At 43.3% G+C, this 27,417-nt stretch overlaps 1 protein-coding gene across 5 annotated transcripts in view; it reads right to left on the bottom strand.

Moving 5' to 3' along the window:
• The window catches only part of APLP2 (amyloid beta precursor like protein 2), a 48,199-nt gene extending 21,379 nt beyond the window's left edge, over window positions 1-26,820 (bottom strand). For all 5 annotated transcript variants that reach the window (XM_063355065.1, XM_063355066.1, XM_063355067.1 and 2 more), the window contains exons 1-3: window positions 26,663-26,820; window positions 3,149-3,322; window positions 1,799-1,928 (exon numbers count right to left, since the gene is read on the bottom strand). In XM_063355065.1, coding sequence (XP_063211135.1) covers window positions 1,799-1,928; window positions 3,149-3,322; window positions 26,663-26,743 — 385 coding nt within the window. In that variant the 5' untranslated portion in view covers window positions 26,744-26,820. The remainder of the gene's footprint in view (window positions 1-1,798; window positions 1,929-3,148; window positions 3,323-26,662) is intronic.
• Window positions 26,821-27,417: the final 597 nt, after the last annotated feature.

The raw sequence follows: 27,417 nt of genomic DNA, 5'->3' as shown, positions 1-27,417 counted from the left end.
AGACACACGGGAAGTTCTCTCAGTTCACCTAGGAACTGGAAAACCCTTACAAGTCGTGCCTTTAATGGACACCTTCCCCATCATGGCCACTGGTATCAGAAAAGAAAAATCCCCTCCCCCTTCAGATGAGAGCGGGCGTAAGAGGTGTTTCCACATCATCTAACAGCCGACCCAGAACTGGCAGCAGTTTGGCTCTTCACACCTCCCCAGGCTCAGCCCTGCTCCCATCACCCTATTGTTACCTTTATTTTACAGTTCAGTGAGAGCGCTAACAGGTTCTCCTCCTCTCCCCTCTTCACTTTTGAAATACAAAAGAGCTTTCATTGGTGGGGGGAGGCAGGAGAAGGTTAAACATGGTACTACTGCAAGACAGCCCGTGCATTAATGTAGCAAGGAAGACACAAGCAGGAATAGGAAGAAAAGACCCATAGTTTGACTATAATCAAAAAGCCATATGTACCCCAGAGAAACACATCATGCATTTACAACAAGCAGTTTGTGGACTGCTAAAGACAACCAAAAGGGATTTTATACACACATGGACTACTGATTTGAAACTCAGATGTAAAAGCCAAAGCCTCGCAGGCTGGGCCAAACGAGTCAAGGACACTGTGAAAGGCACTAATTAAAATCTTTAACAGATATTTCAATGCTTATCAAATGTTAGGGCAGTGTCACTGAAATCAGCTTATTTTTCAGCTGGAGAATAGGCTCGGGGGAGGATTATTTCTGAAAGAGATGACTCCTTGTAAGTGCAGAGATCTTGCTTTCATCCTTATTTCCATCAGAAGTTCTCAGCGTAATCAGCTGCGTTTGGCTGCTTCTCAAACCTGAATTTCCACATCTATAAAGAGATGCATCTCTCTTCTAGGATGCGTTCGCACCAAATTTCATGTCTTACTATGTGCTTTATGACTGTCTAGTTGAGGGTATTATATGTAGAAGAATACTGCACATACATTTCTGCAGATTTGCTTGCATTCTCCTATGTCAAACCACACGCTAACCTGAGATACAGATACAAATTATGAAAACCAGTTGCCACCGAATGCTCCCAGCAATCAAGACTCTCCAAGATCGCACAAGACTTCTTGCAAAACAAGTCTTTTCCAGTGGATAACTGCAAAGAGATTCAGCCAGCTGAGACTAAGCTTACTACACTAAGAACACACGCAGTGCAGCGCAGCGTCAGGCACAACCTACAAGTCAAAAGCCGCAAGGTAAACGCGTTGCCTGATTCAAGTGGGTGGATAGATTCTGGAAAGCACCATGAAATCCATTACAGTTTATCTCATATTCTTTCCCAGTTCAAAGTGGGGACATGGGATACAGCTGCAAGAAGCAGGGCCTCTTTGAAACGGCAAAGTTTAAATATAGTCATTGAAACAGAATAGAGATCTCTTGCCAAGACCAAAGCAGGAAGCCTGAACACACTGAGCGTTTAAGTCTCCAAGGCAACAAAATATTAAAGCTCCACAAAAATAGGATCAGAGCATTAAATCCCAATGTCTTCGTGATACTCAAATACAATAGCCTTCAGGTTTTTATGGCAGTTGCAGAGAGAAGAGGGATTTCTTTTTCACACCGGGCACCATTATTCCACCACAGCTGTTATCAAGCTGTCGATCTGTTCAAGAAAGGCAGAGTTCCACCTTGTGGAAATAAAAACGTTTAAGTGGAAGCTGGATGGGGAAATGGCAACCTGATATGAAAGAAGCCTCGTAAACTCAGTCGTTCTCTCCGTAAGAAGGCAGGAGGCAATTCTTTGCTCCTCCCACAGGAATGCGCAAATACTCACCCAGGCACTTGTAGGGCACGACAATATGAGTGTGGTCCTTGCACTGTTTCTTCCCTCTCTTGCACCAGCTGTCGATGCTGACAGGTTGATTGGCTTCCACAACATTCGTAATCTGAAGGTCTGGATACATCTGTTTAACAAGACACAGAGATAGGTTTCTCTCCAGAAAGGACAAAGAATGTGCAAAGTGGCTCCTAACCAGAAGTAGCGAGGCCGATTCTCTACACACAAACAAGTTCAAATTGGCACATTACACACGTTCTCTTCTGCATCAAGCTTACAACAGCTGAAGGCATAAAAAAGGCTCCAGCTGTTTGTCACACAGAGCCTGAGAAATGGAACGTGTCATCACTGCTTTGTGGCAGGACAAAGCCAGGTCAGGGGCAAGAGCCTTCATCAGCACTAAGCTGAGGTGTTTGGCTTTGCGTGGTAGTGGAGGAGAAGTATTTATTTATCTGTCCCATTCTGTCTGGTGCAGTATGATACCCTCTGCAAGAGGGCCATCACCAACAAATGAGGTTTAGTAACATCTACAGACTCTCTTGACCCTTGTCGAGCACCTGCCTCCTCAGGTTTCCTTATGCCTACCCCATTTATGATGTATTGATATGACCCCTCTGTCCTGCTCGAGTTTTCGAGTCCAGACGCTGACTTACATTTAGGCTTCTGCTACGTGAACCAAATGTAGCCCCAGTTACATCGGCCTTGTAAAACAGTTTTAAACGTTCTCCAGTCCAGACATGGTGTGCTCTACCACTTTCCCATTTTAAAAAAAACACATTCCTTGTGGTATTTTATGGGTCGGTCACCTCAGAGGAGCAATTAAAGACACTTATCAAGGCCAATACGCTGTAGCGTATCTGGAGTACACTGAAAGGAAATTATATTTTTTACAATGAAGCACGAGGAGCTTAAAAACACAGTCAACATTTTGATGAACGTATTTTGCTAACATTCTGCCTGAACACGTAACCAGAACAACACAGCCACATTCTAATGAGAATAGGTGTCAGGTTCCATTTTGCAAAGACGTGGAGCACAAGTTGGTTAACTGGCTCAGAGGCAGAGCATTTGAAGAAATCTCTGCAAAGACAGACACACACCCCTCTGACTTACAGACCAAGGACCTTCTGTGGCAGTGTAAGCTGACCTAAATCAGAGGTAGCTCTTAAATTCCACTGCAGCGTCCTCCCTGCTCTTCCTGGGCAGTAACACAGCAAGACAGTTCAGGGAACCGAGCTCGTCAAAGGCAAGTTAGTCTCCTGCAGGGTTAATTTGCTACTGACTGGCTAAATTGGAACCCAATTCCTTAGCTGCAGTGAAGATTCAGCATCACACAGAAAAACTCACCTCCTGGCAGTACTGCAGAATCTCTTCCTTTTTTCCAAGGCAGCTCTTGGTCCCAGAAGTGTCAGGTTCCCATTTTCCAGTCTGGATATTCACATGCATATTTAGCTTCCCACAGAACATGGCAATTTGAGGCTCTGCCACTGCAAACCCGGTCCCAGCATTGGCTGCGAGTGCCTGTGAAGACAAACAAAACCAAAAGATGTTGATTGCATTATCTGATTGAAAACAGAACAACTCAGAGTCTCAGAAACCCCCTGGCATCTTCTCAGAGCGCTCCTGCTTAATCCGGGATATTGGTGGAGCCCTGCAAACTCTTTCATAACAATATTCCTTAAAGCTAGCGACCCACGACCCACACCAAGTTTTCACCAGCAAGGTGTTTGTTTTTCCAAACTCTGTTTTTATTATTGTAACGACAGCTTACCAAAATCAAAATCAAGAGTAATTCACAGGTAAAGGTTGTGCCCACAAAGGCTAAAACGATTCTGAAAAACTTAAACCGGCATCTGAAGATAAATAACAAATACTAGTAACTTTTTGGCAGAAACACCTCTGGGCTTTTACACACAAAGCAGGTATTGCTACTACTAATAAAATAACTGCTTCCCACTGCAAGAATCCTGCTCAGAGTTTGAAGCTACGTGTTTCTTCCGAAATCTTCAAATCTTTGGGATAGAAACACCCAAGCTTCTTGCCCAGACACATGAACAAAGATGACTTCTGCTGAATCAGAAAACCATAGCTGTTGGTACCAGCTCCTCAAAGCCTCAAAGTCTCTCATTCAGCACACTCCTATGGGTTATTCGTACCGCCTGGTTTCTGAGGCGCATTCTGTGCACTTCCCACCCCGCATCAGCAGACAAAAAGCCGACAACCCAGACCCACATTCGGGTCAAACTGCAGACTGATCAATGAAAACAAGGTCAGGATCCCTTTCTGAAATCTTGCTAGCTGACGAAATGAAGAAAAAGGGGATTAAATTAAATTGCAGAGTTGGGGTTTTTCTGAAAAGACTGAATGGATGCCGGGAGCTGAACATCCTCTCCCTGCGTAACTACTAGCAGTTATGAAAGAAAAACAAAAAAAAAAGAAGAGAAGAGGTACGAGGCAAAAAACAGATGAACTCCTAAACCGAAAGCTCTTTAAGATGTTTAGGGGAATGAAATCCATTTCAACTACTTCAGACAAGGCAGATTAGGAACAGCAATACAAAGAGGTTTCAGGGCACCGCTGGCCCTAAGCTGCTTTTTTCCTGGCAGGCAGCACTACCCTAGGCCACCAGTCCCGCCTTCACATTTAACTTTTCGTGCACTCAAAAATGCATATATTCCTGTGGGCACTGTTCATTCCCGATTGCCTGCAGATCCCCGTCAACTTATATCAATACGCGTATGCTTAAAGCAAATAAAGGAGCCAAGAGAAGAATTCAACTGGACAACCCCAGTGTGCGGCTCCTAGTTGCTGGATATTAGGAAAAAATTAACTCCATTATAATTAGCTCATTTCTCCCCCTCCCCATTTACACACAAAATCACTACCTGGAGATCAGACATTTCAACACCCAGAGAGCCAAGGATTGTTTCGTGCTGAACACATGGCTGCTGCTTGGGGGCTAAGACCAACTTGAGACACAAAAGCATAAATTCATGTCTTAACTTCAGAAGCTTTACCCCTTGAGTTTTAAGAATCATTCAGCCGCACATCACTTAAAAGAAACAGTCTTATACAAGTGGCTTCTATTTACTCTAACCCTTTCACCCAACAGATGCCCACGAGAGCAAGTTTTAGCACAGATCACAGAGTCCTGAAATATTGAACCATAAGTAACAGACACCGGCATGGATTTCCCTGTCACAAAATACTTCCAAGTTCATGTACCTTTTCAAGTTTAGGGTAGGTACATTTGTTGTACTCTCTGTCCTAACAGAGAGAGGACAGTTTCAGACTTCATGTATCGGAGAACTTCTAATGAATACACTGAGGCTGGGTAACAGGGTGTAGTAACTTTGTTTTTTCATAAATCAAACCATTTAATAAACATGTGCTTCTACCAAGTGCCGACTGATACCACGCAGCAAAACCCAGGCTTTTGCACTGCCTTCCTCCCTGCCGCAGCGTTTCAGAAGAAAAAGGCAAACGTAGAAAGATACTTCATACCTCGAAAAACGCACACATAAAAACTATGTAAGAGAGCCGTTTTATCTCTCTCCAAAGAAACACCACTTTGGTACCAACAACCACTTTCCAGAGAGCACAAGACTTGGCATGCTAAAGGAAATAATCCACAACACAATTTTGTTTTATGACAACACTACAACTACATCCAAGATTGACGCTGAACTCTGAAAAGAACAAAAAGAAATGCAAGATCAAGGATGCACAAAGCATTACCTCTTGTAGGAAGGATACAGTGCAACAAAAGACAATAAAATGTACGTGTTATGAACGGTTTGGAGATCATCAGCACCGCCTAAGCTTGAAATCTGTTTTCTTCACAGCAAACTTAACAAGTATGCAGCAAAATAAGGTAAGTGCATAAGCAGGGGAGGTACAGGCTCCATCCCGAGAGGCAGAAACATCCAGAAGTAATCCATTCATAACAGCTCTTGCATGAGCAAAACTCCTGTTCAAACACATACCAACCTCCTGAAGTCATCACCACCCCCTATTTACATACTGATGGCAGCTCCTGTTTATTTTTGCTGTCTCTCCGGCCTGACACCTCGGCACTGTGGCAAAGGTATCGTTCCTCCTCCATGGATTGCTCAAATAGTTTGCATATCAGTCGAGTGCTGTTGCCGTAGCTACCAGAACATGCTAAGCCCCAATTCACAGCTGAACAAACGAGACTAATTACTTGCTTGATTTCATCACTTTTAATCAAATGGAAGAAATCTTTTCTTGAATTGCACTGTTGAGTAAGTTAATGAACTCTGATACACACAAGTTGAATCTTTAACCCCATGGCCTGCAAGATAAGGTTTTTGAGTAAGGCTCCCATTTTTCACCACTCTTCATCCACTCCAGCCGCCTAACGCATCAGTTATTTAATTCAGAATTTTAATCTCATTCTACCTGTAATGAGAGAATACAGCACAGCAAACTTCATCTGTACCAGTGGAGGCCACGCCTTTAACACTGCTACTTAAGTAGTGAAGAAAGTCATCCACAAGAGCTTTTTGGGACAAAATCATTATCTGTTGCTCCCCACAATTGCCTTTGGTGTACCAAACATAAAAGATCACTCAGGCTGGTGATGCCTGAGGTTAGCTACTCTACAGTCAAGCACCATTTGGCAAACGGAGGGTTGGAGAACCTGTAAACCGGCGCAAAGCTTGGGATAAAGCCACGTCGTTCATTAAGCTCTTCAATACTTCAGAGAATTCACCCATTCCACATTGCAGAGGGATGAACAAACTGACAGCACATTTTTCTTTGGGAATTTCCCAGCCATAAATGGAAACAGCCGCCTCTTTTAGTGCTGGGGAATAACTATTCCGTCTCTTAAATAAGCAGACTGACAGCTGGGGAGGGGCAACATACACAGGATGGAAGAGAGTTCATCCAGTTGTGTACGTCCTCGATGACCATTATGTTAGAAGCTCTTATCCTATTAATATATATCCATAACACGAGAGCAAGACAAATGTTATTTGGGAAAAGACTGTTACATAAACTGCCACTTTCCTCACTGGCACTTGCATTTACAAGATGTTTCATGATAAATTCCGCTCTGCCTTTTGGTCCAATTCTGTAATCCAGTTTGCTTTCCAAGACCAAAGAAGTATTTGATTCCATAAACACATAAATCTCTGGCCAGTTAATGTCAGTTACACTCCTCACCCTGTCACGCCTGATTTATGGTCCCGAAACACTGGAATTCAAACCTCTAAATCTTCTTCTTCGTTGATGGAAGTGCCTCTGCCCAAGTATCCAGTCTTTTATTTACTACTAGCTGCTTCTGCTTGTGACAGCGGGTTTGATCGGTGAGCTTTACCCATCCAGAGGCCTGGGCTCGATGCTCTAAAAAAGGGTCATGCCTTTTCTTCCTGCAAGTATCTACCACCTCAAACGAGGGATGCAAGGTTAGAGATTAAGGGCACCACACAGCACAATGATGTTCTTCGGGGAGGATTTTTTGTGATTTTAAGTCATTTCTGCTCTCTAGTTTTCCTCTACTTCAATGCTGGGAATAACAACGTAAAGGAATTCCTATCAACTTATGTAAAATCAAGAATGTTTCACATCTACCCCTGAAACGTAGGCATTACACTGCAGGTCAGGCTCAAAAAGGCATAAAAAACGAAAACATGAAAAACACACCCATTTTCTTTGCCCTGTATTTCTAGGTTCTGTTAAACCTCATCACAACGGAGCTTATTGAGCATGCTGTCTATGCAGCTCCCTATCGGATGCTATTCAGGAAAGCCTTCTGGCATGCTGCGGGGGACTTCAGGATAGGAAGGCGATTTCTCTTTTGTGAAGAGTTGCTGTTCATTATGTTTCAGAGAAATGCATACCCGAGAGCTTTCCTTTGTAGCATAAAGGTACCTGCAAAACGTCAAATTTAACTACATTCTGAATTTTCCGTGAGGTCAAACGTTACAATAACCTTGTCCATTTGATCCCATTCGCTGGAATATGAGTCTTTATTCCAGCGAAACCAGAGCGGATGGAAGCTTAGCAGGAAACCTTAGATTCCCTTTTCATTTATGCTAGAAAATCACAGTCTCCCAGCTAACGCGTTTGGTGCAGACACGTCAGCTACCAGACGTGCAGTACCTGTTGCACAAGCACGATGAGAGCTGCTGGCCCCTGGATCCAGGGCAGAAGGGCTGCAAGGCTTGAGAAATATCGAGAGCCTGCTAGGAAAACTCATACTGCTCCTGCTTTCCATCAGGCTCCCTCTGCCGCAATACGTGAGGAGACCTGGCTGGATAAAACCACGGAAGATTAAGTTGCTTTAAAACCGAAACTCCAGTCTCTAGAATTTATAAGCTGCTGAAAAAAAGCTCGAATAGTGAATCGCATTGACTTGGTGGCCAGAGAACACAGATTTATAGCTACTGAGGGCATTCACTGCCTCAAAAGAAAATGCCCGGCCTTTTGCAGGATTGTCTGCAGGTCAGATCAGATTTCCTGCTCTGAAGAGTTACAAGTATTCCACAACTATTTGCTGCTACACTGACAAAAAATGCCAGGCAGTACTTTGAAAGATTACTTGCACTGTTTGTTTTTAATTAAGTGAAGCCCCATGAAAGTAATACTGCTTATTAAATCAAAAGGCACATGAACAACAACCTGAGGGACTCCAGAACATGCTGTTCAGCACAGTCCCTATTCAGATAAATTACTCTTCCCACCTTTACTTAATTAAAGAAAAAAAGGAGAGGGGGAAAAAGTAGCTTTTCTGGACTTTTTCTAAAAAAAAAACCCAAAACCAAAACATTTCCTATTCTATATGGAGTGCAACACTGCAACTCCTCCTATGTCAGTGTAATACCCACAAATATGGAGGATATAAATTAAGTCTTTCAAGACCACTGAGGAATTCTAACAGTTCCTTTGATACAAAAATGAGTCTTGTTGCCTTATCAGCCTTCCTGTGAGCATAACCCTTGACGGCTGCCGCTTTTAAATGTGTGAGTATTCTAACTTTTCACCCTTTCCTTGGCTGAGAAATCGGTACGCATATTTGTGCAGGGACTTGGCTGCTTCAAGCCCAGCTGCACACCCTGCATTACTGCTGTCTACACAGATGAAGTTCATGGGCACTTCTCCTTCCATAAGGAGAGGCCAGCACTTAGCAAAATAAAAAGAAAAAAATCAGGAAGAGACGTCGCAGTCGCAAACTCTACCGCTGACATCTGATGTGAAGCTTTTGGAGGGAGAACAGCTGGGCTGGCATTGTAGAGCTGAGCCTTCGTGGGTCTCGATGTGCCGCACAGCCCTTAAATCTAATGTTCATTGCCGTGAATCTCACCTGTGAATTAACAGCTTATGGCAAGTTAGTATCCAGGAAACCAACACTTCAATTAAAGAGTGAGGGAAGTTGGCAGAGGGACTTTACGCGCAAGAACTTCTGAACAGAATACTTAAAAGTCCCCTGGTTTTGGATTTATAACTTGTAAACACGAGCAGAGCTTTCAATTCGTGCTTCAAATTGTGCTTCACGCTTTGTTTTCCTTAGCTTCTCTTCCTGCTTTTATTCAGCAGATAGGTGGCTTGAACCCAGGAAGGCTAATGAATGCCTGACACAGCAGGCAGTAAATCTACAGACTAGCAGCTCATCCTAGCTTTATTGCTTTATTTTTTTTTAAATTGCTGATAATTACAATAATGCACATGGGCAGAGGTCCAAGACAGGAAGAATTATTGTCTGCAGGCAGATCTGGTGTGAGCTGATAATACCAGCCTGTGTTTGCTTTTGAATTTAAATGGCAGAAATCTCAGTAAAGCAGTCTTTGGCTTACTTTAACTTGCTGGAAGGGGTGGAGTTCTCATCTGCTCGTCCTTTATTGACTTTTGTGGCAGAGGATTCTGCACCAGCAGAAAACTGGAAACCAAGGCAGGAGCTGCAGTCCTAGCTCGGGTGCAGTTTATATTTAGATCGCCGCTGTTTATGGCTAACACGCAGCCTCGAACACTCGGAAGTTCAGCGACAATAACCTATGTACTTTCATACGTTCCAACATCAACCGTAGCATTACGAAGAGCAAAACATTGCTGAAGCCTCAATTATGCCTTACTGCTTTTGCACCTTCCTCTGTCTTTCTACAGGGAAAAGGGGAGATTTCCAACTACCTGTGTCTGACGGGCAGCCTTTTTGCCCTTGGAACCTGTACTAACGAGGTAGTAGATTATTTCCCCCTCCTCCTCTGGTTTATCATGCTCCATAAACCAAGCCTACATGAGTCATTGGGCAGATAATCTGCCTGTCACATTTGCACCGGGGAACTGCCACATTCAGAGAGGGAAAGCAACACTGCAGGCAGTCCTGGTGCATAGCTGGTCTCGGGGAGCAGCCATCAAATCCAGTAAAGCCAGGATTCAGCGCAGTCTTGGCTTCCTGAAGTTGTTTGTGTAACATGGTTGCCTTTGGCATCCTCTTTTCTACCCCCAGAGAGATGAAGTTCAGAACAACTCAGTTGGAACATTCCCTGAACAAATGTTACCGTACCCAGAACAGTGTCCTTTTAAAAAGATTAATTAATAAGCCTCAAGGTTTCAAAACTAAACCTTGTGTGCAATGGGACTGGAACAGCTTACCACAAAAGCCACCCTAAAAATATAAGGGCGAAAGAAGAGGTAGGCAGTACTATGATGCCATTAATAAGCCTCACACTGTGCAAAAGCAGGTCCAAAGATGCTTTATCAGTCCGGCTGCCCTCCCCTCGTCACAAGGACACCAGGAACAATCTTCATGCGAAGTATCAGACAGCTCCACTTACGGCCACTTCCTTCCCCTTTTCAGCAAAACACAGCAACGGGGCTATTTACAGCACTCTTTTTTGGCGGAGCGATTCTAAGTCTTATTACAGCACATGGAGGCTAGACCTATTTATTACCAGGCTGAACTAAGGCACAAAGTCGAGTGACTTGCCTAAGGTCACCCGTCAGTGGGCTCAGCCCGGTTTAATCCTCAACCCCTCATCGCTCCAATCTGTGTCATCATCCTGTCTTGCACAGCAAGACTAATTACTGCTTTCCCACATGAATTATTTGGGCATCTGAACCACAGAGACGCAAGACGTCTTGTTAGTTAGCCAGCAAGTGAAAACTTCAGTGCAAGTTAACGTTTTCACATACACTAAAAAATCTACTGAAGAAAAAGGCTACAGGGCAATTTTGCCTTCTTGGACAACTGGAATGGAGATGCAAAACACAATGTAGGGAGAGCGGTTATGATTTAATAGTGTTTCACTCCGCTCAGGAAAAAACGTGACTCCCTTTTCAGATCTAACTTTCATTACTGAGCTGACTGTTAGTATGAACTATCGTTGTTCACAGCACAAAGGCTTCAACAGCACATGTATGGAGGAGTACTGAGATACGCTATTTTGTAAGTAACTTCTCCCCACGGTTCGAAAGCAAGTCCTTTCCATCTTCAGGCACTTCAGCTACATAAGAGTTAGTGAATATAATCACTGTGGTTACCAGGATACTGAGATTCCATAATACACAGGAAAGTACATTTACAAAACCTTTCGTCACTTCAAAGCAATGTGTTCAAGCAAAAATAACTTCTGGACTAAAACTCATCACAACACACACACACTTGTCCCCTAGTTTTCCTACTGGACAAAACTGGTAGGGAGAAGGAGGAGAAAATAACATATTAACATCAGCCAGGCAAAAAACCAAACCTTTACTATCGATTCAGAGTGATTTAGCATTACGGGGGTGGTGGAAAAAAACCAAACCAAATCGAAAAACCTCTCCCAAACCAGCAAGAATATCTGTTTTAGAGATCTCGCGAAGCTCACTGGGAGCTTCACAAAAAAAGCCTGCAATGGAGAGACCACTGTAGGAACCTGTGGTTACTCGGTCTAACCATGCATCTAACCACTCGAACGACTGGAGATAAAAAGGCTGCACAGATTGTGCTTTTATCTAACACAAAGCAAGCAGGAAATTGAAGGGCATATTTTAACAGAGCATCAAGAATTTGAAGTGGCAAAGAAAAATACCTGGGAAAAAAATGCAAGATAAAGGAAAGATAACAAGTGGGAATGCAGTCAGCAATGCAGTTTGGTTTTGGTTTCAACCATTCCTGAGCTCAAGTAACCCTCCCTTTATAGAGGTTGTTCAGTATCACAGAATGGCTATTTATGTGCACAGACTGCAGTTGGTTTGGAACATGATAAAATACTCGTTTGTTATCTGCAGCCCTGCAATTAGGCCACACACAAACTTGCCTATAGCAAGAGGCACTGCTCTAACCCCGCTGAAGCTCTGCAGGTCACACTGAGTGCTTTCCACTCCCAAATTCACAATCTTCTAAAAAAAAAAAAAAACAAAAAACAAAAACAAACAACAAAAAACCCAACCCAACCCCAAAGTAATTGGTAATTCTGCCCTCCAAACAGTCCAAATGAAACTTCAAATCTAGAAGAGGAAACCATGAGGTTTTTAAGTCTTGGCTTTCCAAACCATGCCAATGGCCATCTTTTGAAAATAGGAAACCCACAGCTAAAATACGGGGCTGCTTTCATCACTGCTGCTGCTCCCAGAGCCTTGCCAAGCGTATGCTGAACCACACCAAAATTAACATCTTACCAAAAAAATTATGGAACAGCCTTGCCATCTTCAGTGTCCAAACCAAGGATATGTTTACACTTAAAACTTTTAACGTTCTGTCAAAAGCACAGGTTACTTCTATAGAGTTCTATGAAAATAGTCACGAGTTAGTAGATATTACTGAGAACGGATAACTTAACTCTAGCTCTTATTAAACATATTTGGGAAATAATGCAAATTAGGATTTTAAAGCAAAAACATCTCCCCACGCATCTTCCCACACACCACCTCCTGTTATTTATTCTGAGAACTGCTTATGGCTTGTTATGGAGTATCTTTCAGGCAGCACCTTACATCATTGCTCGTGTACAAAACAACATCTTTTAAGAACCTTTAATGCCTAGGGGCGCAGAAATCAGTGCTTTAAAAAAATAATCTTTGTATTTGCTATTTAAAAGATTCCCGAACTGATACTGTAAGTTTATTCAGCTACAGTAAGCGATTCTTTTTTTCTTAAATGGAAAGAACATCACCCCAAGAAAGTTTAGTCTTCAGTTAGCTGCTCATTAGGAAAAGCTCCTACCCTTTATGGCTAAAAAATAAATGCAAGAGCATTAACTTAGCAAAACCATCTCAAATTCTCACCCCAAAAATGGTCTTTCATTTCCCTGACTGGAGCTATTTTTGATCCCAGTAATCAGCAACAAAACTGAAGAAAGGCTGCCAGTTTCGTTCCACTAATGCTGGCAACCTGGAGGTGAGCGCGCAAGTAAGAGCAGGAAAAAGAACGACAAGCACTTCTTACTTAAGTAGCAAAGAGGCTGACGATGGCTCAGAGCAACACTTCTTACTTCCAAGAGTCAGAAGACGAATGCCTTGTTTATTTTTCAGCTTGTCACCCAACAGCCAAACATCCCTCAGAAGGATCCTGGCACTATTAGCAGAATTTAGGCTCAAATCTCAAACTTACTTCCTTCTTCAAAGCAGAGGATAAAAGGTGGACTCCTCTCTGTCCCTAGAGCTCAAACACCTAGACTGTCACAAGAGAGAGGTCAAACGACAAAAGAGCCTTCTGAAGTACCCTGAAAAGTTTTGTCAGCAGCAGGGTCACAGAAAGTGAAGAAAGGACCTCAGTAATCACTTAATGGATTGCAATTTTTTACTCTTTAAAAGCAATACTGACTAATTTAGTAGCATTTTATTTCAGAAGCATTAATTTATCAGCTGGGGTTTAATAGTCACAGCGTCATATCATAGCTAGGCTAGCACACCGAAACTCTAATGGATGTATTAAACAGTTCCTTTAAGAGAAGCAACAGATCTCTACTTAGAATAACTGCTTAATGCTATTAGAAAATTAAGCGGTGATTTATAGCACAGACTAAAGCAGGCTAGGTTGAGATCCCCTTTACTTATTTTGCTGATCCAGAAAGTAAAACTAGTTCAACAGAAGCTAGCCTAGAATCTCTAATAATTCAGGACTATCACTGCATAACATTTAACTGGCGTGGTGTGTTGTACAAACACACCTGATTTCCATATGCCGAGTTTTACAGCTCTTCAGTCTATTGAGCTGTATCAGATCGTGTAGCACCTCATGGAAATAAAACAAAACGGGAGATTTTTATCCTTGACAAAATAAGATTTCCCTTTTTTAGCAATTTCTTTGGGTTTCAGTGGGAAGAATGAACTCTGTGTACACTGATAGCTATTTCCTTCAGGTTTCCTTAAGCATCTTCTGGAAAATTTCAAGGTAGGGGATAGAAAGCAGCATTTTCTTCTTTTCTGTCTTAGTTGAACTACAATTGAGCATTAGATTGTTGGAAGAAGTTACATACTGCAGCCGCCCAACCGCCAGGTCTTGGACGAGTTTTAAGAAATATGACACCTCAATAAGGGCTTCGAAGCACAAAACCATCACGAGCTGAAAGCTTTATTACAAATCCGGAGGCAAAACCTGCCTGTTCTGCAACAGTGGGGGAAATTGCTCTTTGAAAAAGAACAAGCAGAACAGTTTTAGACAATCAAGTTATATCTGAAAGAGGCAGTATACACCAAGAACTTCCATCACCTCAACAGAAATTCCTCTTCAAGGTCCCTGAAAACTACTACTATCTTTTTTTTTTTTTTTTTTTTTTTTGCCTACAGACATAGTATCCTCCAGCTGGAGGAACAGTAAAGAAAAACTTCAGGATGTGTTGTTTTGAACGCAAGTATTCCAAATAAATTCTTTATTTTCCTGTTTGGAAAAGGCTATCGAGACAGGAAAAGAGGAAGACTATTTTCTTGGAGAAGCTTTTTTACCTGCTTTTGTCCAACGTGATACACGCTTGAGTGAGGAAGAAATAAACGGCGAGCCATCACAAGCAAGTTTTACTTTCTTTGACCCTACAAGCAGATATGGACAGTAATGGAAACGCTGACTTAACATGTAAATCCCATCACTGGGACAGTGACTGGGGGGGAGATCGATTTGCGTATTGATGCAATAGGCCACTCACCATTTTCCTAGCCATGGGCTGAGTAGTTTCAATAGAGCTTTTGCAAAGTCAAAGGATGAAAATGTTGCATAAAGTTCTAACCCCAGGGAGCGGTGGTTTTGTTTTTCACTAGTTGACTTCAGGCACGGCCCACTAAGGGGCTTTTTTAATTCCGAAACACGTCTGCGTGCACAGCTCAGCTGCAAATATTAACCTCGCCAGAATCTGCCAAATCACTGCTGTGGATTAACCCTATGGAATATATGCAGATGTCTCACATCGTAACAGATCAGCACCCGAGAAAGCCATGTTGAAACCACAGCTTGATGATGCAATAGTACGAGACAGCTAGAAACTTCTCTCATTCTCATAGCCTTATTTTGGACATCTAAAAAACCCCCACAATCATCGAGAGCCCAAATGAGCTCCTTAACAGATTATGTCTTAATTTTGAGGCTGCCTCTCCCTACACAATCCCCAGCTAGCCTAGACAGCAGTGAGACCAGTACTAGATTTATTTGTGTTATGAGGCTAGGAACATTTAGAGAACTCTGAAAATATCGCACTGAGATTTTTTGTATCTGGTCGTTATACCAGTTTTGAGGAGGAAAACAGGTTAGGTAACAGGCAGAAAGTGAATTCCTGTGGATCACGGCTATGTGGCAATTCTAAAGCCTGCACAGCAAAGACAAATGGACTATCCAGTCGCGGGATTCCATTGGACGTCATCTGTATTTTCACAGTTATACCTATCAGTAATAGGGATGGAAATATTAATCCAGAGACAGGAATAATAAAAACGGTCCCCTGCTTTGAGGCCACTATTTGTTCCCAAGGTTAGTTCTCACCATTTGTTAGGAAGTATCCTAACAAATACACGATTTTAAATCGGGAGCCAAGGTGTTGCAGTGGGGACCAACCACCCATTCACACACAGGAGAGAAAAAGAAAGAAAGAAAGTGTGTCTGCAGACAACAATAGGCCGAGTGTTTCCATATGCAAACTCGGCCCCAGTTTCATCTTTCTGCAATATGAGCAGTTGAAATTTGGCGCGAGTTGAAGATGTTCACATCCTGATGCATTCCAACAGATTGTACCACTCCAGCATGTTCAGTCTGTCTGTATCTTTATTTTGGACTTTACATGACATGTGGTGTATTTTGCAGCTTAATGACTATTTTAATCCTCTTCATCACTGAAGAACGTCATCCTAGATGTCATGTAGATACACATTATTAGATAGAAGCTGCTCAGAGATGTATTTGAAGAGACATTCCAAAGTACAGAACTCATTTCCAACGCAAATATTATGAAACAAAAGGCTCTGCTTTACTTGAGCTGGAGTATTTAAAGGTAGCTGCTATGAACAGTAAAAATTCTACCAGTCCCTTGTTACAGCACGAGAAGCAGCTTACAGGCAGGTCAGTAGCATCCTCTTAAAAAAAATAAATAAATGAATAACTATGTAAGTGGCAACGCATCTCAAAGTCAACACCAGGGGAATAGCTGCTGAAAGTTTAGCTACAAACAGCTGTGCACATTAAGCCCATTTTAGGCAGTTAATTTCGCTGCCAGCTGTAGCTAAATGTTTGTTATGCCCTCAGTTATATGATCAAAATAAATTTAATAATCACAGACTATTAAATAAAATAGCAGAACAATATGAGTAACGCTATCAGCCACTTACATAATGGGGAATAACGATTTAACTTTTTGCAAAAATCTTTAAAGACAGTGACAGGAAACACAAAAAGCCAAATGGAAACCAAGGACAGCAAGGCCAATGAAGTGAAGTCATCTTTGCTTTTGCCTCAAGCAAAAGGCCATTTAGAGACTTCGAAAACAGCGCTGCTCACTTCTTCTCTTCTACAGTATAGACGAAGCTTGCAGCCCAAATTCTGTAGGTATCTTCACAGCATTCTTCTCTGGAACAACCACTCTAGCTGTGTGCATACATATGACTTAGAAGTATGACACTGGCCGTTTCAGAACAGTAATGCTCTGGAAATACATCAGCATCTATTACAAAAGGACTACAATGATGCATTCTAGTCAGTGCCCGGCAATGAAAGAGGGAATTAACATGCTATAGATGCCTTGTGGAAAACCTCCCATATGGTTATACTTTGAAAAGTATTCTTCTCATCACACTAATTCCCATGTGAAGTAACTTGCAAAAGCCTGCTCAATATAATCGAGCGCAACAAATTCATGCAATCCTAGGAATTTCAGCCTCAACTTCAAAATGTCTTTTGTCTGTATTGCAGATTTTACTTTTAAGCAAATCTGAAAGAAGATTTCCTGTCATCTTAACAGCCCTGCTACGTTAGGAAACCGGCTCTTCTCCTTGGTCTTCCTTGGAGCCACCTCACTGAGTGAAGGACCCGGTGGACAGGGAGGGAAGGCAAAAGGGCTTCGAGGTGATCAGATGGTTGATGCTTATTTCTTTACCTCAACCCAAGACATGAAGACTTTCTGAAGCAAGACGCAAGCATTTAAAATGAAGGATTAATTTATCTAAAACACAGTACTATGGATTCAAATGTCGGTAACAGACTTCATCTCAGTGTAAGCTCTTATTCGCAAACTCAAATATATCTTGTACATGTGTACAATGAAAAGACCGATAAAACCAAAAGCATAAGCACGCAGGCAGAAAGTGAAGGACCTAAGCAAATCACAAGCTGTGATTCAGACCATAAAGCCAGCTGCGGATAACGCAGGGATACAGCAGTGCAAAATATTACATTGCATCAAGCCTGCACTCTGGCAGGCCATTCATCTCCTGCCTTTGTTATTGGGAAATTGCTTCCGAGAAAGCGGCTGTTGCCCTAAACAGAATATCCACATACTGACTAGCTTTGTTGCAGAGCAAGTATTGATGCAATTTGAACAAGACAGCATTTATCAGGAGTGACGGGGGCAGGAACACTTTTTTTTTTTTTCCTGTATTTAAAGCCTCCAGCGAGTCTCTTCTGCTGTGACATGATGCCCAAGCTTCCCATGTCCACAGAAATATCCTAAATTCATTCCACGGCCCCCATCAAGAATTCATTCAGCCTCTTCTGGGGTCTGGCACTTGCCCAGGTAAGTCCGCAGCACTGTGTACACTCGTCTCCAAAGGCTGAGTTCTAATACACCAATATGTCGCAAACACAAGAGCCCAACTTTTTTGGCTGGCTACCAAGAGAAAAAAAAACCTTTCTCCACCGCTTGATGCTTCCAGCGCTGAGGCTACAAGGCTCTACTTAGACTCTGGAAATGAAGCGGTTATTTGAAACCCTGCAACTCAAACTACTTAGAGGCACTTAATCTTATTCCAACAGTCCAAATGGGAGCTGCGAGCGTCCTGCTCCATTCAAGAGTAATAACTGGTTTCCACGATAACGTGCGCCCTCAACAATTTCTCAGTTTCCTTTTTTCCTGACAGGCAGCAACATTTAAGTGCATGCATGGGCACTGCCGTACCCTACACTTGAGAATTAATCTTTGGCCAAGACCGTTACGCAGGCTAATGGGCTTAGCTTGGATGCTGACACTGTTTCATTCTTTAGGGTTTCTAAACGCCTATGTGATCTTGCTGCGTAAAACGAACCAGACATCAAATTCAATTTCTTCAACAAGAGCTTTGATAAATTATGCACAGAAAGACTCACGTTCAGATGCCGATGTATTCACTGGGAACTCAAACCACAGGTTTGAATCGACATTTTGCATTTAATCTTTTGAGAGGAATACTTAGCAGATTAAAGCAAATCTGGCCCTCTCTATTTCAGGCCACAATTATTGTAAGACTACCAGCGTAAGAAGTCAACCAGCGTTTGGTATTAGTGAATTAAACTAATTCATGCAGATTCCTCTAGGACCATTTTTGGCAAGTTGCTACTCCCAATATGAATGGGATAAGATAAAACACTGATAAAAAAACACCTACTACTTAACTTAGACCGGTCATGCCAAGTCCAAAACCACATAGAGAATTCGGTGATTAAAAGCTTTATGCTGGAGGTTACCATACGTCTAAGCACAGACCAGCTTCTGTTGTGAATATGCAATCCAAATCCGCTTGAAATCTAGCACGAGTGCATAATGTTTATTCTAACAGATGGTATCGGCAAGATTTTTCTTTTTGTTGCTGTCACTTCACACTACGCAATGACATCATAACTAGGAGGATTCATCAACCCAAAATCCAAAAGAAAAGGGACAAAGCTTTTGGCAGGGAGCTGGAGCTAAAAATAACATAAGAGCCTTTAAAGAAAAGCCCAAAGATTAAAAATGCAAATGTTTGGCTTTTGATTTAAGCGTCTCAGAACTGAAGTTAGCATGGGGCGACTCCTGGAAAATACCAAGCAGTTACCAAAGCGCTGTTTCATCTTTGCAACAACATCATCAGCAGACCATTTTTGAGGTCTCCTCACTATTTTGGTGCTTTGAGGTGGCAGATTAAAGAACCCAAGCACAGCAGTGGTGTGAGAAAATGCAAGCCTCTGTTATAGTAGAGAGTTAACAGAATAATAAAACACTCTCGAATGCAAGAATTAAAAAACCCCACAAAATAAACCCTCCCCCAAAACCACAGCATGCTGACCAACATCAGAACATATTGATTTGAAAATAGAACCTGAGCTGCAAACGCTTGTTGGCGGAGAAAAGACCTAAATGAGTGAGGGAACTTTCAAGGTTAAACACTACTTTTATTTAAACATGAAGTCGTCAGTAACGAGATGGTAATTAGCTACTCTTAAATGGATACTCCACCAAGTATCAACCTACTGCTAGAGTAAGGAACCACCTCTGTGTACTCGTATGTGTCTCTCTCTGTCCTTGACCTGAATCAAAACACAGTTTTGACTGTTGTAATTTTGTTAGAGAGAGGCTTACTGCATGAAATTACTTAAATGCACTCCTGTCACTGAGCCAAAGCCTGGAATCCAAGTGTCGAAGCACAGTTACCATCCACGCCGCACCTCTGCATGATACCATGTATTAGTCACGTTACCAACAGTCGAGGAGAACCGTAACTCTGCTGATGACTCGGTGCCTTACCTCAGAGCTAAGACACACAAAGCTTTACTGAGACAACCGGGAACAAGAGTCACCTCCCACCTTCTGTGGTTTTTTGGGTTTTTTTTTCAGGCTGCATCTAATTTATGTCCTTTATATTTGGTGACTTGAATAATTTGAACTCAAAGTCATCATTTCGTAATGATTTTCAGTTAGTCTCAAAGCACAGAAAAGCCACCCGAGCCAAACAAGTATTATTGATTTTGTCTCCTCTCTAAACTCTGAAGCTCACGCGCTGCATGGAATAACAACTTCAGACCCCACTTCATCAACCAAAGGCCTTGCCTAGCCACAGCAAGCTGCCGCACTGCTCATCTGTGCAGGAAATCCCGGGAGCTGAAATAACCAGCGAAACTTTCAAAGGTTCAGGAGAGGAATTCCCCAGAAGGGCACCCACACAGAAGATTAAACTCTGTAGCCAGACACTGTTCAGCAGGCTTGAGACCTAAGACTTCCCACAAACCACTGTTAAAAGATGTTACTGCAAGGCATAACATTGTCATCTTTGGAAAAAAAAATCTGCAGGGAAAAAAGCCACCTCAAGTGAAGCCATTATCCTTGCAGTCAGCACACCAACACCATGGTAGCCCAACAGCAGCAGCAGCGGTCCTCCCAGACTACTGTGCCAGCTTGGCCAGCAGAGATCAAGTCTTGATCTCTAAAACAGATGAAGACATACATCCGTACATGTTCAGGAACCAGGCTTGCCTGCAGCAGGCAACAAAAGCCTTTCTGGACTGTGCCTCATCCATCAGTTCCTTTCCTTAGGAAGCACAGAGAACCAACATGTGATTTGACTTCCCATTGTCGCCAATGAAAATGGAAAGTGAAATGAAACATCAAATGCCACGGAGAGCGACAGCATTTGACTCTGCACACTAGTTAAGAGTGACTAGCACACCGCTAACGATATAAACCAAAACGAAGGTCTGCAATGCATGATCTTGTACAAGAACACGATTGTGGCTGACAGCACAAAATACGACACCAAAACGTTATAACTAAATTTAATGCATCTATGGGTCAAGCTCGCAAAAATAGCGAAGGCATTCTGTTCTCCACCAGCTATATACAAAACACCCACTGTAATACTTGAAAATGAAGTGCTGGTAAGCAGCTTAGCCGCATGCGTTTCTGATCAGGTGGACACCTGATTACATAAAGCCAAGCAGGCTATGCTTTGCTGCTAGAAAGATTAGTTTAACACCATTTGCAGAACATTAGTGTTCTGATCATTCACCCCAAGTTGGACAACTTTTACAAACGCACATAAAGATGAAATTTTGCATTTTCAACATCAACCCAATCAGACCGTGGAGCAAGCACTAGAACTTATCAACCACTTCAAAGCCACGCCAGAAAGTGAATTTCACTTCTGTCTTCTTTTCTATGTTGATTTTCCATGTTCTCACATGAGACAGAGCTTACAGAAAGCACAGTCAGAAACATATATTTAACTCCGACCAAGTAGGCAGATGGGGGTGAAGGGAGTAAATCTAGTGCCGAAGTTTAAAAAAAAAAAAGCGTTATTCATGTGCAAGATCTACATGTGGAGTATATCCCTGCTTACAGCTGCAGGAATTCATAGATTAAAACAAGTGCAATTCTAACGTTAGGAAATAACTCTAAAAAAACCCCAGCCAAACTATTTCTCCTGAAACACACATTTCCTTGCGTGCTGCCCCTCAGGAGTGAAGGTTCATTTGTTTTTTTCCCCCAACTGCACCCAACCTGAAATACAGCTTGCCCTATTTACACAACAGTAGTAACATGCTGAAGACACCTTTTAGCCTACTGTATCCAGCAAGGAGCCATTGAAAGAAATAGTATGAAAAAAAAAAAAAAAAGAATGCCACTTTGGTCAATTAACGATAAAGAGAAACCTGACCACTTTCTCCATTCACGTCTTCCTTCTTACTGCTTTATAATAATCCACATCGGTAAGCATTCATTAAATAAATAAACAAATATGGAAGAGTTACTTTTAAGACTTTGCACAACATTGTCAATCCATTTCCTCTCCCTCTCCCAACAAACCTCAGACTTATTGGCACCTACAGCAAAAAGCTGAAAATGAAGATATCGGAATGGAAAGTACAAAATTAATATAGTCAAAGTACCCTAGGGACTCAATTTAAAGTAAACAGTAAGGTAAAACTCAAGACAGAGTATCCCATTTGCCCGTGACAAACTCGCTGCTAGCAGAGAAAGCAGAGCATGCCCATTATGGGTGTAGACAACACTTTTGGAGAAAAAAGGAGCAATCTTGCAAGTTCAAGTACAGTTCTGAATTAAAAGCCTTACCAGATGGTTTCTAGGCCATTGCAAGTATTTGAAGCATTCCAATTAAGAGCGAGCATCATCTTAAATTAACAACGTGTTTCAGAGGTGCTGACTGCACGAACTAAAAATCAATGATACTAAGTTTTACTGCACATAAGTAGCATGAGAGCAAGCATCTAAAGGATTACATCAATTTAGAAGACCTAAGTAGTTAATGAGAAGAATCTGAAATGCTTAAGTCTAGAAGCAGAGGTAAACGCTTTGTTGTTCTAACGAGAAAGAGACAGTTGGGGATAGTGTATTCCTCTTGTATTTTCAACTGAAGAACAAGGTGACGGTTTAAGTATATTTGTAGAAGCAGATGCTACAGTTAAAATAACTTATGTTTACAAGATGGAGTCCATACGCCTCCAAAAGACACGTAGATAAGAAAAAAAACAAAGGCAGAATTTTTACAAGCAACATTTGGAGACAAGCCTAACTGGCATATAGAACACAGTGCATTAATGCTTCCTTGCACCATAAGGCGCTGAAGGAGGAGCAGTATGTAATAATAAAGCTCACATCCAGCTAAAGCCACCTACAGAATAGGTTTTGAATAACTCTCAGGCGATGCAAAGAACATATTAACAAAAAAAATAATTAAATCCCTGGTAGAGATATTAATGCCTAAATAACATTTAAGAAAGGTCGTAACTATTTCATATGTGAAGCAAGGAGGGCTGAAGGCCTTCTCCACAGAGCAAAGCTTACCTTTATGTAGCATTCTACAACGCAGCAGCAATTCCACAGCCTCTCTGCAATATCAGACGTCCCTCTGATTAGCTTTACTTCCTTATACATATCTCTGCTTCAGAGAAGCTTTTGCTGAGGCTTAGAAGAGGCATTGCATACAATCGCTTTCATATGAAAGTGTATTTCCTAACACACACTGGCAAGCGAAGTTTTAGGAACTGAAAGCAAACCAAAGGCCACATGCTCAAGACTGGAATTTTACTGAGCTGTTTCTACTCAGGACCTCAACACAGAAGTGGAAATTTCCCCTAGGTGGAGTTCTTTGTTCAATGCAGCAGGCAATTAGAAGTCCCCAAGGTCTGCAGAAATGGCACAAGACTGATATTTTTGTCAGTGAGAATTTTAAACATACAATACAAAAATAATAGCATGAAACTCACAATTCTGCTGCAAAACACACTGTTGTTTTTTCTCACCCCCAATCCTGGTCATTTGAAACAGACAGGTAACAGACATAAGCATTCAAAGATAGCTTTGGAAAAAGACCACTAAAACCAAACATGATTAAGAAAAAGCTGTATCGAGTCTGCATCGCCTCAGATTTGATTATACAAAAAGGTCAAGTGGTAAAAAAGAAACTTTGCATCTTTAAAGGCCTTGAGGGCACAGCAGAAGTAGTTTATCATTGGACTACAGATTAAATTAGAATAGATTTATTTTCTTTTTCCAATTGGCATCAGAGTCCTATTTGAAGTTCTCAGGGACTTCGCAAGCAAAACACAGCAGTCACTGAACTCAGACAAAACCCTAGGACACATACTAGTATGGAAAGAAAAACAGTAATTGCTGGGTATCGATGATTTCTCTAAACTCTTCTATTCAAATTCACTTGAAAGAGAGACTGTCAAAGGTTATCTGCCATCACCACAGGATGATGTGAAAGGGAGAATGACTGTCACTTATGACAAGCCCTTGGAAACGCCCTACTCAAAGGTTCACATACCAATAATTAAAAAAAAAATAATCTGCCACTCCCCTTCCTCTGTGCAGGAAAGAAAGAAAACCAAATTGTAGTTGATAAGAAGATTACCGGGTGTTCTAGGGACAGGGACTGGTGGCTAAGATAATCAAGCGAAAGAAAATCCAACTAATGGGACCGTGCCAATCCAACTAAACTAATAATTGCAGACATTGCTACGCATTTTCCTAAAATCCAGTACACTTTCAAACATCATCTTTATTATTGAAAAAAACATCAATCTCTTGCATATTGTCATCACATTACCTGATAGCATCCACTAACAGTCACAGTATCACAGTAGAAGAACCAAGAACAGTAACCATTTTGCTTCCTAAGCTCTGCATCGAGAGCCTATTCTTGAGAAAATCCAGCAGCTATAAAGACTCCAGAGCTGCAGTCCCCCACAGAGAAGACAATGGGAGAGGAGGCAGCAAAAATAAGAATTAAAATGTCACAGTTGACATTTTGTGTCAGCAGATGAAGGTGGCTGTCATGCCTTCAGAGGATGCACGTTCTGCCGCAGGAAGGGCTGAGCAGAGCGCGGAGGCAGCGAGGACAGCCCGCTGCACTGACATAACCCCACGCCAATACACCCAGTCGCGGAGATGAGACTGCTGCAGGTTGGGAGCGAACCCACAGCCTGTAAAACCAACCCGATCGCGATCCTCTGAAAAAGAACGAGCAGAAACGGTTTCGTTTTAATCCTTTTTAAAGAGGTCAACACCCCCATTCTCTGGGGCTGCCAGCCCCTCCTGGGGTGCCGAGGTGTGATGCTGCTGCTCTCCCCTCTGTGCCAGACCCTTTGCCAACACTGCGACCCGCAAATCCTGCGCTCTGCTTCTTCAGAGGGACACCAGGCTTCGGAATAAAATTACAGCTAGATCTGTTTTCCAAGTTGGCATTTTGTAGCACACGTCCATAAGCAGCAGCTTCCAGAAGGGATGCGCATAGCAGCCGAATTTGTCTCGGATATGGCAGAGGAAGTGGCCGACTGCTAGAGGAGTTTCCAAACAGGTGGAAGGGATTGGATTTACCCCGGCCACCGCAGAGCAGCCAGGACAGTCCCCTACCACTGCAGCAATGCCAAGGAACCTGATCTAGCCAACACCAGCCTCCCCCAGAGCAGCCCTACCGAGTCCCGAGTTATCTTCCCTGTAAGATAACCTCCGCACAAGTTTTTTCCAAAGACAATTATCACCACTTTCCACTGATTTACAGAAATTTAAGAGAAGGACTGGTACAAAGTAGGTGGAATACTATTGCTCAATAGTGGCTGAATAAGCAAAAGTCATTGACTAGACTAATGTCACACAACACGTATTAAAAAAAAATAAATTACAGAACCATGCTTATTGCTAGTTAGTAATTACCACCAGCTTAGGGCCTCAGATTTTTGCATCGCACTGAGGTGGATGTTCCGCTTAACCGAGCTTGTTAAATTTAACTGTAAACTGTCAAATCAAGCCATTCACAGGTAGCCACAAGCCTGTTCTTTATCCATCCCTAAATAACGCAGAACATAAACAAGACGGATGTAGCCGTTTTGCATTTCCAAACAACATCCAGGCGTAGATTATTAAACTCTATTTATGTGCCATGTTTGAAGCTCAGCACGTACTTTGCTCTTTGTTTTGCTGTTTCACTTTGACACATAGGTTACAGGGTAAAGTTTTTAAACGGACAAGATTTTTTTCCTATCCATCTTGTCGTTGAGATAGCTAGATTACACGAAGTTTTTAGTTTTAGGGATAAAGTTAGAATTTTCCTCTCCAATTACTTTCATATATAGAGATACAAATGTAATATATACACACACATATACTTGTGTATATATATATATAAACCGCAGCATCTAAACCATTTCTATGTTAAATTCACACCCTTCACACTTGGCTGAAGCATCCCCTCAGAAAGATAAGGTAACAGTCCAAACCCGAAGATTTAGTCGGGATCGATCAAACGAATAGCAACCAAATGGATTCGTTTAACCGAGGCTTTTCTCTACGAAATTGCCCTCTAACACTCTTCTAAGCTTCTAGACCAATCTCAAGCTCACAGCTCTTGCTGCCGTGCCAAGAATGCAGAGGTCACTACTCAAAAAAAAAAAAAAAAAAAAAAAAAGAAGAAAAAACCCAAAAAAAGCAACCCCAAACCCCAAGCATCCCCGTGAAATGAAGCCGCTAAACCATGCCAGATAAGAGACCTGCGGTATCGGGTTGGAGTGTTTTCCCGAAAACAGGGGGAAAACGCCAACCCATCACCGCCTACCCCGGGAAGGTCTGGCAGAAGCTGGTCAACCTCCAGGTCCCTCCGTGCGGGCACAGACACCCCCAACACGCCGCTCACCTTCCTCCCTCACCCCCGCAGCCCAGCTGCGGGCTGACCCCGAGCGATAACGCAGCTTGGGGCGGGGGAGAAGCAAAAAAACACCCTAAAATGGCGAAAAAGTCCCACCAGCCCTGTTTCCCACCCCCCCCAGCCGCCTCTCCTCCACCCTCCGCCGCCGCCAGACAATGCGCGGTACCCCCGGGGTGGGGGGGGGGGAGCTCGGCGGCAGCGGGGCCGCACCCGCCGCCTCAGCCGCCCTGAGGCGATGGGCGGCGGGCGCCGGGCCCCCAACGGCCGCCCCGCGCGCCCCCAACGGCCGCTCGCGCGACCCCAACGGCCGCCCCTCGGCCCCCTACCCACCTCGATGTATCCGGCGAGCGTGGCGGCGGGGCCGGCCAGCCCCAGGAGGAGCAGGAGGGGGAAGCGCAGCGCGGAGCCCATGGTCGTTCCTCCGCCGCCGCCCAAGCGCTACTGCGGCCTCGGCGGCCGCCTCGGGAGCCGCCTCGCCAAACCCCGCCCCGCCCCGCCCACCCTGCCCTATCGCGGCGAGCCGGGGGAGTGACGTCGCGCAGCACCCCGGCTGACGGCCAATCGCCGCGCCGAAGAGGAAAGCTGGCCCCGCCTCCGGGTGAATAAGGGTGGCTGGGAGAGGGAGCCACGCCTCCCTTCCCCGCTGCCAGCCAATAGGAGGAGGCGCGGGGCAGGATGCCCCGCCCAGGGGGGGCCGAGCTCCTTCCCCTCTCCCCGCCGGGAAATGGCGGCCACAGCTGAGGGCTGAGGCGGCGGGGAGGCCCTCAGGGGAAACGCCGGGCGGGGAAACACCCCGGGGGGATTTTCCACCCCTCTTTTATTTTAAGGCTGGTGCAGAAATTAACCGTCTGCGTGCAACTTCCTTACCCCGAGAAGCCTAAAGGGTGGTATGGCGCTGTGGGGGTCTGTGGACTAAAAGCCCTCTTTCTCCCCACTACAGTGACAAGGAGGGGGTTTCCTGAGGTAACAGAAGAAAACACCTAAAAAGAAAAGAGTGAGGTTTCCCACTCTCAAAAGAAAACCGTCTCTACATCTATCCCCAGTTTCTTAAAACCCTTGACCCATGGTGCTACCAGCAAGCTCCC

Source organism: Chroicocephalus ridibundus, chromosome 18 (genome assembly GCF_963924245.1).
Source record: "Chroicocephalus ridibundus chromosome 18, bChrRid1.1, whole genome shotgun sequence".
NCBI lineage: Eukaryota > Metazoa > Chordata > Aves > Charadriiformes > Laridae > Chroicocephalus > Chroicocephalus ridibundus.
Note: the sequence above shows the minus strand (reverse complement) of the source record. Positions and strands in the feature narration are given on the sequence as shown.